This window comes from Clarias gariepinus, chromosome 3, assembly GCF_024256425.1.
Source record: "Clarias gariepinus isolate MV-2021 ecotype Netherlands chromosome 3, CGAR_prim_01v2, whole genome shotgun sequence".
Lineage (NCBI taxonomy): Eukaryota > Metazoa > Chordata > Actinopteri > Siluriformes > Clariidae > Clarias > Clarias gariepinus.
This window is the reverse complement of record NC_071102.1, coordinates 9,687,207-9,704,523: the sequence shown is the minus strand read 5'-3', so window position 1 is coordinate 9,704,523 and position 17,317 is coordinate 9,687,207. Positions and strand designations below refer to the sequence as shown.

Genomic DNA, 17,317 nt, shown 5'->3' with positions numbered 1-17,317 from the left:
AGAGAGACTGGGTACTGACAAGCCTGATCCGCTTTGATCCATTATCAATCATAATATTAAATCAAATGTCAGACTGTTAGTTCATCCTGTCTGGATGGGTTTGTGGTACATGATAGTGCAGGAGAATCCAGGCTCTGTGTCATTAGGTATTAACTACAAATGGCTCACATATTACAAAAATAAAGAAAAAATAAGAAGGGATGATGGTAAGATCAGAAATTTTACCTGTCTGGTCCTTTCCCGCAGTGCCTGGTCCTCGTAGTGTGGGTGGTTGGTCAGCACTCGGCCTGTACACAGTTTTATTCCAGCCAGAAGTTGCATACTCCCCGCAAACACTGCACGCTTGGGGGTCTTGGAGCTGTGCAGAGAAGGGAGTGCTTGACTTTACTTATTTTTTGTTTTTATTAATGTTTAAGCTTGTGGGTGCATGTGTATACTGTATTTGTGTACATGAGCATGTGTTGGAATCTCACATAAAGCTGTAGTCAGCTGCTGACATTCATTTCGAACAGAAGGAAGAACGTTAACCGGCTCGGCAGGAGGGCGCGCACTTAAGCGTACGCGCACACGCATTACTCATGTGCAAAATGCTCCTGTTGGAGACATTTGGGACCTGATCATCACTTTTAAGGCTCATTCGGCTGCATTAGAGGGTTACACACGGCATTATTACAGTAAGTGCTGTCTAACTGGTGAATCAGTTTTTTAAAGGAAGAATACAGTCCTTTTACACTTTTTTTCCCCCTAACTTAATCTTTATCTACCCCATGGGTGGAACATGGACGATTACCAGTGACAATAATTATAACACACATCTCTGTTGCGAGAAAAGAACAGAAAGCCCACTGAGTCAAAACCCACTTAATGAATACCTAAGGGTACCAAATTCAAACTACAACTGTTTCTTTTTGCTGTCAAGATATAAAAATGAGACACTTTTTTTTTAAATACAGTTTCATCCAGCTTTTAGAGATTGTGTTATTCATGTTGAATTGCGGTGACAATAAAGGCACACTTTTATAACACAAAAGAGTCTCTCTACTGTACATACATATGTTTAAAAATGGTTTAAATAATTTTTTAATGATCAAACAATTCATAAATGCATTATACAAAAGGTGCAACAAATGCCCTTAGGATGTTCTAATGAGTGACTTTCAAAACAATTTTTTCTGTGTTCCAATTTATTGTCAATCTTCTTTTTCTTTGTCTTCGGCTGTTCCCTTTTAGGGGTCGCCACAGCGAATCATCTGCTTCCATCTAACCCTATCCTCCAAATTCTCTCCCCCACACCAACTAACTCCATGTCCTCTTTTACTACATACAAAAATCTCCTTTTTGGTCTTCCTTTAGACCTCCTGCCTGGCAGTTCCAACCTCAGCATTCTTCTACCGATATATTCAAAATCTCTCCTCTGAACATGTCCAAACCACCTCATTCTGGCCTCTCTGACTTTATCTCCAAAACATCTAACATAGGTTGTCCCTCTGATAAACTCATTCTTGATCCTATCCATCCTTATAACTCCCAAAGAGAACCTCAACAACTTCATCTCTGCTACCTCCAGCTCTGCCTCCAGTCTTGTCTTCAGTGCCACTGTCTCTAAGCCGTAGAGCATTGCTTGTCTTAAACACCTTTCCTTTCATTCTCGCTGATACTCTTTTATGTTCCAATTTATTGTAAATGATAATCGTTAACTATGTAACAGATCTTAAACTGAAATCCACTTTTGGAAATCCATAATATTAGTTCCAGACCATTTTCCAGGAGGCCACCATATCACAATAGAAGTGGGTCAAATACAGAAATCTACGGCTACACCTTTAGACGTTGACACCTCGGCTAAACGTCCCTAAATCATGCCAAACTATATCTATTCTCACAACCCTTTACTGGGAAGACCCAGTGACTACAAGGCACAAAAACTGTTGATGTGAGTCTCAAAAATAAGGTGATAGCATCTGCATAGAGTGTACATTGGGCAAAGAAGACAGTATCATCATGATGCATCTTTTGCAGGAATGCTTTATTATGATAGGCTCACATTGGGAGAAATGTTCCATTACAAAGAAGGAATGCAGTGTCCTGTGTAATCTGTCCTCAAAGAACCTCAGAAGACTTTCAGCCGGTTTAATAATGAAGAATCAAGGATGTGACAGTTATATAGTGTACAAATACACTTTCACTTCTACACTTAATACACACACAATGACACTACACGAGCTTTCAATTAGAGCGGAGTGATACACTGGCAGACTCGAACAAGGTTGAAAAATGGCTACAATTACTATAGGCTGTCTCTCAGCGTTCACTCTGCCCCCCTCTTCACCGACATCCTCTCTTCTAATCAAGCGAAGACAGAGGGAAGGAAGGGAAGGAAGATACGCCAAGAGAGAGATGAAGAAGACTGAAGGGGAAAAAAATGAGCTAGTGAGGGAGAGCAAGAGAGTAAAGAAGAATGAAAGTAGAGATTCTAGCAGTAATAGACTACACAGGGGTTGCCATTTGTCAGTGGGTGGCAGAGCGACTTGTCCTCTGGCGCTGGCTAATGTGAGAAGAAAACGAGGTGCTATCGGACTCCTGAGGGAAGACTTTGAAAAAGCAAACCACCACATACAGTACAGAATGGCATTGCTGCTGTTAGAGCTCCACACACACACCGACTCTACAGTTGAGCATGGCATGTGGGAGGCAGGATTTAGTGATTAAATAGCAGATGTGTGTTCTTATACACCACCAGCTCTATACGCAGTCCAGAGGGAGGATTAAGCTGCAACAAAGTGTGTGAGCATGTCTTCATGTCTTTCACGTGTGTGAATGCACCCAAGGTTTTCTATGATACTCGGACGCTCTTTGCACGCCCACTCAACAGATTAAATCCCATAATTCCCTGCTCAAGGCTAAGTGGTCCCTTTTGCCCGAGTTATTGCATTATCAATATTAAAAAGGAAAACAACCTGATTATCCTGCCAGTATCACACGAGAGCGGTGGCATCCCATTTCAGTACTGCTATTCAATCCTTTGTCTCATGTGATATCTCCAAAGTGGATGATGAATTTCTACACCAGTCATTTTCCCTGGTATACAGGACTAACCTCTGACCCTCTCGTCTGGGTCACTTCCTGCCATGGGAAAGGAAGGAGGTTCATTTCTGTTTAATTAACTCCATATTGACGAGAGATTATTCGGGCCCTTGGCTGATTTGCATTTTATATTTTATTCTTGTATTATATCCTCTTGCATAAATGTCAGCTCATGTTAGTCTGCACTTCGCTGACATTATAAAATATTGATTAATGGCATTAAAATTAAAGAGACCAGGATAAAAACATTGACCTTGCCACTCACTGTCAGGCAGGAAGGCACCTGTGACTTTTTTCCCTATAATACAATGGTACTGATCATATTTATGCCAAAAACCAAGTGACTGGGCAAACTGGTGTTTTTTTTTTATGTTAACACAAACTTTAAAATAAACCTTCAAGACTTTAATAATTAAAAAAACTTCAAATGACAGGAAAAAGGAAAGTCTGTGTCCTAAAAATTCATATATTTATTCTTGTGAGATACGTTTGATCTTAAAGGTCCTGACAACTTGGAACTGATAACTTGCCAAGATGCCAACTTAGGTGCTAGGCTTAACCACCAAACAGAAAAAACATTCAAGATAATTTGGCATGCTAGTCACAATAGTATTTTAGCTAAGCTCATTAGCTAACCAAGTTAAGATCATTTAGCTTATGGCTGGTATCTGAGGCAGGTTCCAAACCACAGCCAGGCTCCCTTTGTACTGCCCATTTATGGATTAAGCAGGATTTAGTTGAAGTTAGCTTCAGCCAAAATGGCAATGACCATAGCTCCCACACTTGAACTTCAAAACCACTCCTTAGAAAACCTATGGGTGATGTCACATAGGGTTTGTCTGGTTCTTTTTATACAGTCTATGAAAATATCCCTCAGAGAATGCTTAGGAACTTTGAGACTTCTCCTCGAAACCCACCATTTCAGTTGTCTGTTTAAATTACCTACTGCTGAGCTACACCCCACCAGAGAACCAAAAAAAAGCAAGGTGATTGAGTAGATTCTCTTATATGAAGAGCAGATGATGCTGCAGAGGAGAAGTTCATTTAGAGTTACCAGCCTCAGAAATCATCAATTAACAAACAAAAACTTAATTTAGAGCCGTTATGAAGTTTTACAGCTCATGGGTAGCAGATACATCTCAACATTAACAGCTCAAAAGAGATTACTGCATTTTTTTGGACACCTTCAGTGCTCCTTTACAATGTAGAAAAAAATAAAAACCAGGAACGAACATAGAGTTGGAAAGTGATCCCAACCTTTTAGAATAGGCTTCTGGATTAAATGACATTCTAAACAGGAGGGGAAAAAGAGCTGAAGTGATTTAGTTTCTGACTTACTTACTTACTTAATAGATAATTTGCTATACTAGGGCTCAATTAGATCTTCAGCAAGGAAGTATATCCTCTGGTTAGAAGGTTAAAACCAGTATCTAATCAAAATGAAACATCAACAGCTGTTTAAATTTACAAAAGACATTTCTTAAAATGGCTACCCATCGATTCAGGCTAAAACATAAACGAGCCTGGTAGTGGGTGGACATAACACAACTGCACGTTTAACATCAGTCAATTGCTCTCTAGTTAGTCAGCAGAAAGCTAGCAGAAAATCCATTCCAATGTCAGTTAGGTGGACAAAGCAGGCTGGTACAGCCCACGTTAAAAGGAGATACAGATAAAGAAAAATAGCTAATAGACAGAGCTTACTCTCTATCACCCTACATGTTGGATATTAATACATTCAGACGTTGACTTCTCTGCATTAATTCAATTCAGTTAAATTAAATTTGTATATACATTGGCTGTTTAAATCCCAACATACTTAAACAGCCAATTATATCAGTGCTAGTAGTAGGACAGGGCTACTTACATACTTACAAAAATTATGGCAACAAGTTGATTGGACATTGAGAAGAAATTGCTCTTGCTTCATACTGCAAACCTGCTGTTCCACCTAAATCCAAATATACCCTGATTCCTTTGGTTTGGAATGCTCCTTGCTAGTGGTGTTATTCTGCTATGACACTTTAAATGCTATGACATTTTAATATGACAGTATTTAAAAAAAGAACAGCATTAGCAAAAAGATACCAAATGAAGGTAAGTTATGTTAAACATAATATTAAGTTGCCTGTATGTGCCAGTATACAACAGTTAGTTCCAACCAAGTTACTAACTGGACTGATTTCCTTGCACCACAGCCATGATAATATTCAGGCACAACAGCACACCTTCTTGGGTGTTATATTATTTAATTCTACCATCATGTGGTATGACTAACTCATTCTTTGTACCGTTTTATCCCGTTCAGAGTCATGAGGAAGCAGTACTATCCCAGGGGGTGCACACACACAACAGGCAATTTGGAAATGCCAAGTAAAAAGTACTCTAAGAATATAAAATCTTCATGCACAGACCTGAGAAACCGAATCGCAACTTTGGAGGCGCGAGGCCACAGTGCTAACCACTATGCCAACATTGCTACCTGACATAAGTACACCAGGAAATAAAAATAGACAACAGAGGAGAAGTCTTGATTAGATTATTATCGAGAAGTATTTTTACACATCTGAAATTCTTCTGCCATAGTACTTTTTCAAGTGCTTAGTTGGCTCACCTGAACGACTATGAATGTTACGGAATTTACCAGCTAAACATTTCTTATCTTTTCTCAGTGTTTCCACATCCTATGCTGCCTTGCATATTTCTTCGTATGTGACCCTAATCGAGTGGAACTACTTCAATGCTTTAAGTGGCTGTTCACCTCAAGGGGCAATATATACATTCACATGTCATCTATTGCGTTGTCCACCATGGTCAGAACTAAATTTTCATGGACTTGAATGGTATGCTGGAGAATGACCTTGCTCATTAAAAGTAAATAGTGTTTTTTTTGTACCAATTGTATTATTCTGGAGTAAACTTTAGAGTGTATCATAGCTGGACTGGAGTTTCAAAGAAGCCTAATCCAGAGTCACTGAGGTTACATATTCTGCCCACACACATGCTTGGTAGAGCAACAAATAAACCTCTTGACCATTCTGTAGTGAGTATACACGGCGTGCTGTTTTAAGAGGCAGGGCATCTGTATTAATAAGCAGGTGCCCTTAAGTGGCCACAAACAGCGCTTGTCCCTGCCAAAAACATGTACTTTTAACCACCTACATTTTTTAAGCAAAGCACCAATGACATGCTTCTAGCCTTGCCTTGTGAACCTTTTAGCTTTGACGCTGAACTAACCTTGATTTCTGAACTGCACAGAGCTGCTGGAGGTTTGTCAGCAGGGGCCATCAAATGTGTGTGGAGGCAGAGGCAGAAGCAGACAGCAAGACACAAAGCCAAACCAGGAACAAAGAGAAAGCAAAATAGACATGGAGAGTGAGGAGATTTTTATAAAGCTCAAACTCAGTTCAATTATTATCCAATCGATTGGGCGGGAACAAACACTAAAATGCCATGCGATTGATCTGCAGATGAGGAGAAGTGACTTGGTGTGAAAAGTTTTTTTTGTTCCAGCCACTTCCTTACAAAAAGATGGTAAGGTGTGAAAGGCCAGACGACTCTGCAAGTTCCCACAGTTGGAGAAGGCATTGAGCTTTGTGTTAGCGAAGTTTCTTTTGTGGCAGGTACACTACTACTTTTAAATTCAAAAGAAAACTGTGCAACATACAACAGGAATAGGAGACAAAAACGATGGCTGCCATGATGGAGGAAATACAGAAAAAAAACAAAAGACGGGGGGAAAAAAAATAACAGAGACGCTGCAGCAAGCATAAATGAAAAGTGTCTTTTGTTTATTCAGAGAACATAAATTACCCATGCTCCGAAGGGTTACAAAAGTTTTTTTTTTTCCCTTCAGAAGAAATAAAAGGCTAATTTGTCTTCATTATTACAAAACAAGGCAACATTTGGAAAGACTGCAGTTTTTCCATGCACTGACAAAAAGATGTGTGGTATAAAAATCACAAAACCATAGAGAAGAAATTAATTACATGGCAGACAGACATTCGGAGTGATAATACTGACTCTGATGACAGACACATACAATGCTAACAAAGACCACGTGCTGATCTGTGGGACAGAGACAGTCTGAGTGAAAGGGCATGGATCACTCACACTAAGGAGGAAACATTTTCTTTCTCTGTCTCCCTCTAACTCACACACACGCACAATCTGAAAGTTTAGTTTGTCACCATATTTGGTAAGCTCAGAGACTATAGTATAACTACACTCTGTCATACCCTGCTCACGCAAACCTCTTACACACATGACGATTTCAGGCGCAGCTAACAGTTCACCACGTGTGTTTGATCATCACAGGTCGTGACTACACTGCTTTGAGCAGTGCTTCAAACTTTTATTGAATGTGAAGAGGCCAGAATCGAGTGCGAAATCCAACAGTGACAGAATCTGAATCAGCTCTTGACAAAGTCCTTACTCCAGATGTGCTTCCATTATCTGCTTAATGTGCCAAAAGAGGAACTATGCAAGCCTTTTCCAGCTCAACTGAGAGTAGCTACTGATAGTATATCTGCAGTTAATGAAGCCTGCTAGCAAGCTGGTGTCCCAAAAACGTCAGCATTTCATGAGCAGTCTGGACCTCATTAAATAACTTTTTTCTCTTTTGCTTTATAACTTGACAGGAACTTAATTCGGTACAATTTAGCTCAATCCAAGTTCGACTTCAAACACATCCATAAGCTTAATAAAAAGGAAAAGCTAGGTGGGGTTGGTTTGATTAATGACTATGTGCCACAAAATGCATAAGCTAATGGTGCTGGGGAAAAATGCGAATCCCAATCCATTCTAACATCATTAGTTTGTCATCATTAGGGGGAGAAATATTATAAATTCAACCAGATATATGATTCCAAAATGCATGTAAAATGATAACACATGTAAAAAATAAAAGGTTTTCTGTTTTCTGTATCATAAATGAACATAAAACTTCATCGGATGTCTTTTATGTTGTGCAGAGTTGTTATAGTGGCATGGTTCTAAGGTTAATCACAGTGTATGATCAGATGCTTGCTCATATGACCTTAGGGGTAATGTATTGCCGTCTATTATAATGTGTGTAATAATTCTTTTAAACAATCAGGTTTTTTATTCAAGTTATCAGGTTCTTGTCTCATTTGTATGTGGCGCTAATCATACTTCACTTTATTTTATTTTATATCTTTCACCTTATAATGAAAGGAAAATATAACCTCTGACAAAGTTAAATTGGTCAGTATTATAAATTTTCTTAAATAGTGCAGAACCTTTTATATCAAAGACTGATGCTCCTAGAAATTCCTAGACATTTGAACCCGCTTACACCCATACATGTTGGTTTCTAAATGGGAATGTAAAAAGATATATCATGAGAAATTATGAGTTCCTTTGATTTTGATCTTTATCAGATTGTGTATCTTCAAATGGTCTGTTAATACAACAATACTGGGAATCTGTTATATCATACCACATAACACTGTGAAAATTTCAAATAGCGCTAATCTGACCATGGGATAACCAACATCTTTAGGGAGGTACAGTATAGATTCCTTCTAATATGATAATATACAAATTAGTTTTAAAGAAATATGTACCTTTTAAATGAAAACTGGAATAAAGTTGGGGACAATTTATTTGATTTCTGGCAAAACATGTTCATACATCAGCAAGTGACGGATGGGAATGCCAAAATCCTTTGATTGATGGTTAATCAATGTTAATCAACCTGGTCATGTACAGTATATGCAGATCCGTTATGGTCAGTGACAGGTGATAGAGCTGGAGAACAAGCTATCAATAAATGGAATCACAAATGACACCTAAGTGAAGAAGCATGTCTAAATTTGCAAATACAATACGTTATCAATTCATCTGTCTATTCATCTGCTTTTGTCCATACATACCTGTGCATTATTGTTATTAAAAAAGGAATGCCTGTCCTGTTCCATATGTTAATTCTGCCTTAGCTGCATTCTGAACACTTGCCTAAATTCCCACCTGAACTGCCTTTGATTTAAAAGGCATCCCTTATCTCATTAGTCTGTTTATATATAGCTCTAATTTTGTGGGGATTTTTTTTTGCAATGTCTCCTGTGATCATGTTATGTCTGCAAACTAATCTGTGTTTACAAGTTTTTAAGTTCAAGCCTGAAAAAGGGTAAATGTGACTCCCAGCTCAAAACAAACAAACAAACAAAAAAAAAACAATCTGCAAACATCAAAGTGGACAGGTGTTGGCTGAGGTGCATTGATGCATCAACAAGTTTCTACATAGGTTTCAACCTAAGAATATTTTCATTTAGATATAAAAGCACAGCGCACACAAACCTTTTGCCTAAACCCCGACCACTGTCTAACATTTTTCTCACACTTCTCTCTATATCGGTTTTGATGCCCCATAAAATTAAGCTAATGATACAAACTAATTTTAGTTCAAAATGAGTTAAAAAAAAAAAAAAAAAAAAAAAAAAAAAAACCTTTTCCATTCCGCTGTGGCGACCCCTCAACGGGAACAGCCAAACGACTAACACCACCACCCAATTATGTGACTGCCAGAAAACAAGCTGCAAAAAAGTAAACCTAAATTATGGGTTTATTGCAACAGGTGATTCACATGCTCCAGCCTCTTCTGTATAATAAATGTGACCTTAGAAGTATGTCTGAGACAACTTTAACTCTAACGCCAACGTTCTGGATTAAAATTAAGGCTGAATATCCTGAGTTCGCCACAAAAGTGCTCAAAACCCTGCTTCCATTTCCAATAACCTATCTTTGTGAATCGGAGTATCTGCAGTGTAATCAACAATAACAAAATTACGAAGCAGACTGGACATAAGGAACACACTTTGGGTGTGATTGTCTCCCATCACTTCTAGCTGAGACTGTCTCGTCGCAGAGAAACAAGCTCAGGGCTCACACTCATTTTATGTTACGGCATAAAGTATTTATTATGCCTTGTTATGAGCATGTGATGGCTGGTCCATGTAAAATTGTCTAACATAAAAATGGTCCGTGATGCAAAAATGGTTGGAAACCATTATCTAGAGCTGTGACCTAATAAGAAAATGACTGAAGAGAACCAATTTATTAATATTTTGAGAAATAGTCACTGCTCACTTTGGTAGGAATACCTGTACATCCATTTGTGCATTTCTTTATATCTAACCATGTGGATGAGCTTTACAGCAGAAACCACTCAGGCACATGGTTGGTGGGGCAGAATTTGCTACCAAGAGGATGAATCCATGGAACCAACCTGCCTTGAGTCCTGGATGGTGAGTTGGTGTGATGGTGTGGTGAATCTTTTTTTCTTGCCACATTTTCTTGCCATCATTGCCTGGTAATACCAATTAATTATTGTTTGAATGTCACAGCCTGATTAAGTATTATTACAGACTATGTGCATCCCTTCCAACTCACAATTTACCAGTTCAGTGTTCTTCAAGCTTTTCTAGTCACTGGATCTGAATTCAATTGAGCACCTTTGGGATGTGATAGAAGGGGAGGCGCAACATTTAAAGTGCACCTGAAAAGCTTGCTAACACAAACCAGACTCTCAAAGGAATCTCATTGAATTCATGCCATTAAGAGTTGAGGCTGTTTTTGAGAGCAAATGGAGGCCCTACCCAATATTAGCATCGTGTTCATAATGATGCTATTGGTGACTGTATCGGGTATGGGTATGACTCAACAGAACAACTGAATCATTTTCCTGGAAGTGATGAACTTTCTAGATACAGTATTATATTGTTTTTCACACCACTTTCACTAGGGGACAGGTCCTTTCCAAAGCTTTCTTAAGCAATCTTAATTTTAGGGCCACTTCAATAACGTCTTGAGGTTAATTTGATAAATTTAATACGCACACTTTTTCGCACAATACTTTTCCATTTTTATTAAGAACACAAACACATACTGTGCACTATGGTATACTATAAAATGTAAACTTACAGGATTATTCATTATGCTGATTTACTGTACCACTTCTTAACTTCCACATGTGCAAAAAAACACACAGATCTCCTAATACATAACTTGGAGTAGCATAACAAATGATGAAGACTTTTCCATGTTAAACTGCACCTAAACTTAACAGCCAACAACACCTACTGTACAGAATCACATGCAAAAGTTTGCATACCCTTAGGATAAAATGAGAAACAGAAATTAATTTTATTTTATACTGACAAGATGTGGTAGAGTGTTAGGTTTCACAAATTATTTCATTATCACAACATATGTTCCAAAAGCACTCTTCCGGCTATACTAATGATGTAAAAATCAAAAAGAATCTTCTCTTCTGAGCGTGCTACAGTATAAGTACTTTCTTATAATTGACCTTCGCCTTAAAAACTGCCTACACTTTCTCTTATATTATCTGAACAGCTTTTTGATCCACTAAGTTGTAATGCTGAGATGTGTAGAAAAGTCCACTATAGTCACAAATTCAATTTCATAAGACCATCTAGACTGTTTCCACCTACAATGACTTGATTTTGTATTTCCCAATAGTATATCCCATTTACAAGACTGTATATACTGTACAGTGCCAACAGAAACTTTACAGGACCTTTTAAGTTTTACACATTTTATGTTTAACACTCAAAAGGTATTAAATTCATTTTTTCTCATATGCAAAATTCCCCACCATTACAAAGTAAAAACAGGTGTTTGGAGTGTTGTAATTTATTAAACAATATAAACTAAAATCTCCTATTTACTTAATTATTCAGACCCATCACTTAGTACTCAAAGCAGTGACAGGCTCAAGCCTGTTTGTGAACGATGCTTTAAGCTTGGCACACCCATCTTTTCAAGGTTTTGTCCATTCTTCTTGGCATAATCGTTCGAGCTTAACCGGGTTGAACGGACAAGGTCAGTGCACAGCCATTTTCAGGTCTCTCCAGAGATGCTCTATTGGTTTCAGGTCTGGACTCTGGCTGGGCCACTCCAGGACTTTCAGAGTTGTTCTCAAGACACTCCTGTATTGTTGTTGTTGTTGTTTTTTTGTTTGTTTTTTGCTTTGGGTGATCCCAGCCTGAGCTCCTGAGAACTCTGGAGAAGGTTTTTACTCAGGATAGATCTTTATTTTATCTGCATCAATTTACCCTTTATAGTGACTAATTTTGCTGTCCCAGTCACAGTCAAAACATCCCAACAGCACGATACTGCCACCCCATGTTTGACTGTAGAGATGGTTTTAATAAGGTGATATGCAGTCCCGATTTCTTGATTCAAAGTAGTTCAATCTTTGTGTCATCAGACGAGAGGGTTTTTCAAGGTCTGAAAGTCCTTCAGGTGCTTTTTGGCAGACCTCCCAGCAGGCTGTCATGTGCCTTTCAGTGAGAAATGACTTCTGTCTGGCCGCTCTACCATAGAGACCTGATGGGTGAAGTGATGCAGTGATGGCTGTCCTTCTCTAAATCTCTCCTATCTCCACAAGAGAGCTCAGGATGTCATTTACAGTGACCCTTAGGTTCTTGGTTACCTTTCAGAGCAAAGGGCGACCAGATCTGGAAAGCCCATTGTTCCAAATCTCTTCCATTTGAGAATAATGGAGACTGTTGTGCTCTTGGGTGCTTTTAATGCTCCAAAAAGGTTCTTGTATCCTTTCCCAGATCTGTGTCTTGACAAAATCCTCTCTCATGTGTCTCTCTCTTCATCTTATGGCTTTGTTTTTTTTCAGATGGACTGCAGTCAGGTTGCAGAAGCATTTCAAGGATCACTCATAGGAGTAGGATGCACCAAAGCTCAATTGCACGTGTCATAACAAACAGCCTGAATACTTATGTACTAAACGGGATATTTCAGTTTGAATTTTTTAATAAATTAACATAAAAAACTAAACTTAAACCTTCTATCGGCACTGTATGTAAAGGTGACATCCCAGTTGTTACTTTTCACTTAAAACCTCATTACTATCCTTGTTCATCCACTCATCTAAAACAGAACATCACACGGCAGCATCCGTCCATCCATGCATCCGTAAATTATCCTATTTAACCTGTGCAGAGCCTGGAGTCTGTTCCAGAGGACTTAGGGCACATGCACCACCATGGATGGGGTGACAACCCACTGGAAACGAAACAAGCACATGAAGAACATGCAAATTTCATGCGCACAGGACCAGAGTTAAGATTCTGTGGCTTTATTTTTAGCAGTTAGCACCTTTACCTTGCACCTCCAGGGTTGGGTCCAGGAGGTGGAGGTGCTAACCACTCAGCCACAGTGACAGCAATATGCACACACTTACTGGCACATGCAAGGGGAATGTTTTTGGAGGATGGGCTGAAACCAAAGGAAACCGACATCAAAGGATCAAATACACGCAAAACTCAATCTAGAAAGCAACACATGATCCAAGAATCCTGTTTGCTATAAGATGATGATGCCATCTTCTTACTGTGCTACTGTGCTATCTTCATTATAACTAGTTTTCAAATTAAAATCTGCATATAAATGTCAAAGTTCTGGTTTGACACACGCACGCACACAAATGAGCATCATTTCATCATTCATCCAGTACAAAATCAAAAAAATAAAAAGATCATGACAGCCCATGTAACATGCAAGAGATTATCATAAAACTGGATCTTTCCTCGCTGTGCTGCTGATGAACTATTTTTATTACATTTATACCATCTTCGGTCTTCATTGTCTGACAGGAAAACAAAATGCATCATTTACTTCTTTGCACTGCTTAATCACTGCCTTCATTTCCAATAGTTTCACACTGCTTAACAAGAACCCCCGAAAATACACATAAATTTTACTGTTGAACCACTGCTCCCCAATCAACACTGCATTCGTTATATGGCGAATATTCTGGAATTAGGGATGTACGAGAAGTTGAGAGCTGTGACACTATACACATTAGCTAGCTCTCTCACACACACACACACACACAAGGACAATTTTCCCAGAAGAAAAGACATCACTACTAATCTACATTTGAGACAGAAAGAGCTTTAGAAGTGGCGGCGCTGCTGAAAAGCGATCCCTCGCTTAACTCTTTCATCAGCAGGGTAATTAGCGTGGAGGAAAGGCTTAGCGCCACGGCACCAGTCAAGGTAACGCCACACTCTAATCCCCAACACAAATTGGATTTTCTTAGCACGAGAAAAACCTGCGTACTTTGCCATCAAAACTCACTCTCTTTCTCTCTATTTTACTTTGCCTCTCTTTTTCTCTCTCTCTCTCTCTCTCTCACACACACACGCACACACATGCACTCATAAGCAATAAGTATTCCAGGCCAAATATGATGTTTCATCTGACCCCTGTCTAAATGCACTTATAAAACACGGTCCACAAAGCTAATAAGAACAAATATCTTCAGAAAGTCTAATAACGGTCCAAAAAAAAAAAAAAAAAATTCTGCTCCTTTATTTAGTTTGTAGCCGGAGTTGTGAGGTGTGTATGTGATTAAGTGTCAGTGTATGTTTTTCATGAGAGACTACGAAGTGTGTTTGGACTTCTTTATTAAATTTGTTAGAATATTCTGAGATCTTGAGGTATTATATCTTACCTAATCCATGTCATCAGCTCCACAGTGTCCGGGTCATAAAATTCTCGCAGCTCTGAAAGTTCTTCTGTCAGTTTGGGCCAAAACTAAAGAGTACACACACACACACACACACAAGTGTAAAAGAGAGAAAGACAGAATTCTACAAACGTAATGAGGCTTCAGATTTATGACTACTAGAAACCACACACACACACACTCAGGCAGAGAGACACAAACACAGACACAACTGCACTTTTTATGCTTGATTGCATATTGCAATTCCGCTGTTGACGGAGCAGAATTAACCCAGCAGGGGCAAAAATCCTCTTAAAAATAAATGCTTGGAGAGCTCTAGCATCACCCCCACCACCCACATACCCCCGCCTCCCAGGTTTCCATGCATGCCTGTTTGAGCTAAGCGCTTCCTGCCACCCTGCTGCCCAGGCAGATTAGCGCAATATGCAAACAGAAAAATGATCGCCTGCTGCAAACATATTACCTTGTAATAAAGGAACGCCAGCAGCACGAGCGGAACCGAGTACCTGATCAACTTTAACTGTGGAAAACACACACACAAACACTGTTAACACACGGCAAGAATCAAAGGAAATATGGTTTTGTTTTTCCTGTTGTGTAACCCGCTGAGGAATGAAGGAGTTAAAATTCTTTTGAAGTATGACAGTGTACAGTAATGTAAATGGCATGTATTTATATATACTGTCGGACATGTAGAGTATTGTTATTCTGTTATACAGCTTATGTATATATACATTTTATGTTTTCATTGAATTCATTTATGTTTTATAAGCAGTTATCTGGCCGTTTATATTTTTTATTAAAAATACAATCATTTAAAAGATTAATACTGAGTGGCAAACTTTTGTGATGTGTGTGCTTAATATATTTTGAGCATTGCATTTAAGGTTTATTGTATTGGAGTAGCTACAGTAGATAGCTAAAAATTAACAGTCGCCTAAGAAAGCAAAATAACTACTTTTTTTTTTTTTTACGTTGGTATTTCGGGTAAGAGAACCCAGGATGGCCCTTTATAGGGTCTAACACTAGGTCAAGGGGGCGTTACAGTTGTTACTACATTGCCACCTAGTGAGGGAAAATCTGAAACACAAGGTGATGATGTGCTGTGAAAAAAAAAAAGAAAAAAAAAACCTTCCCTGAAACTCGATCTCCTCTCAGGAGAGTAATGCAACTCTCAAGATACGTCTTTACACCAAGATACGATCTATATGCTTGTTTTGTCAGGTTTCAGATTTACACAGACTGCATTGCTTATCTTCCAGAGCGGGGATGTTATTGCAGTATCTGGTAGCACAAGCATGAATTCTCTCTGGGACCAAAAAAAAAAAAAGCTATGGATTAGCGTAGCGTTTTCCGTACAGCGATCCCTGCACAGAAGGTAAAACGATGATCTTTTAAAGGTTATTTGAATGATAAGCTTGTAAATCAAAGCAGTAAACTCCAGGGAAATGGTATTAAAGAAGGAACTCGCTATGGATCAAGGTATTTATTTGTGTAAAAATATTCTATTAAAACACTATTTATACAAAGCATATGAATAAACATTAACTACAATCCAGCTACTAATACTACTTCTTCTCAGGAGATGGAAGTTGCCTTAAAGGTACAGTTTGTAAGGTTTAAATTTGTTTCTAATGCGATATTATTATAATTTACATAGTATAATACCTTAAAGTAATCGGTACATTGAATTACTGCAGTGCATGTTCTTGATTAGTTCTTAATTTAAGGTTACTTTAAACTTTTTTTTTTTTTTTCTGGCCCAGAAATGAGCTCCACTCCAGACCTGAAGAGCTGTGGAAAACTTTTAAAATAGGAATACAGGCAAATAAAGTTTCAACAATGCGGTCGATTCAAGGTTAAGAAAAAAAGTCTTTTCATTAGAAATGCAATTTGCAGCAGAGCGCTCTAAAAATGACAAACCACGACTTTAATATCACGGTTAGACCAGGATATGTGTGCGAGAGCTCACCTTTCCTTCAGTGTTGCAATGGATCACTCGCAGGCACAACGTCCACATCTCCTTACCGCACACGCCGAAGGCAGTAAAGGCGCACATATGACCGGTCCACAGGTACTTCATCCTACAACCAGAGACAATGTCAAGAGCTTTTTGCTGCTTTTGTAATAAAGAACCGCACCAGATGCTGCAAACGCATTATCTATGAATGAGCATGCACACTCAAACCTTTTAGTATTCAAAAGACACCAGAGGGAATTCCGAGTAGGATATATTGCGATCTTTTTCGGCAAAATAATTCACTCGGCATTATTGTTTCTGCCGAAATAGCCGAAACCACCCGCAGCTTGCGGCTTCCGCTAATAAGATGGAGATTAAAGATTAGAACTGGCCTGAGTCGGTGAGGAAAAAACTGATAAAGTTGAATTTCAGCAGGAAAAGAAAAAAGAACCACAGAGGGATTTAGAAATAATAAATGAACACAGGAAGGTATGTAAAATCAGTAATGTATAAACCATCATATCAGCTACACCTGATATACTGGCTTGAAATTTAAATCAAACAAGTTAATACAACCATTTCTATGACATGTGCATGGTGTACTGTATATAACAATATACACTCACTGAGCACTTAATTAGAAGGAATATTTAATACTGAATAGGGTCTCACTCTGCTTTCCAAACGCTCTCAATTCTTTGAAGCAAGGATTACACAAGAAGTTTAAAACATTCTGC

General features: G+C 38.6%; 1 protein-coding gene across 3 annotated transcripts in view; it reads right to left on the bottom strand.

Annotated features, from left to right (window-relative positions):
- The window catches only part of dpy19l3 (dpy-19 like C-mannosyltransferase 3), a 60,019-nt gene that overhangs the window by 9,984 nt on the left and 32,718 nt on the right, over positions 1-17,317 (bottom strand). For all 3 annotated transcript variants that reach the window (XM_053493511.1, XM_053493509.1, XM_053493508.1), the window contains 4 exons: positions 16,593-16,704; positions 15,084-15,140; positions 14,606-14,688; positions 226-358 (listed from right to left, as the gene is read on the bottom strand). In XM_053493511.1, coding sequence (XP_053349486.1) covers positions 226-358; positions 14,606-14,688; positions 15,084-15,140; positions 16,593-16,704 — 385 coding nt within the window. The remainder of the gene's footprint in view (positions 1-225; positions 359-14,605; positions 14,689-15,083; positions 15,141-16,592; positions 16,705-17,317) is intronic.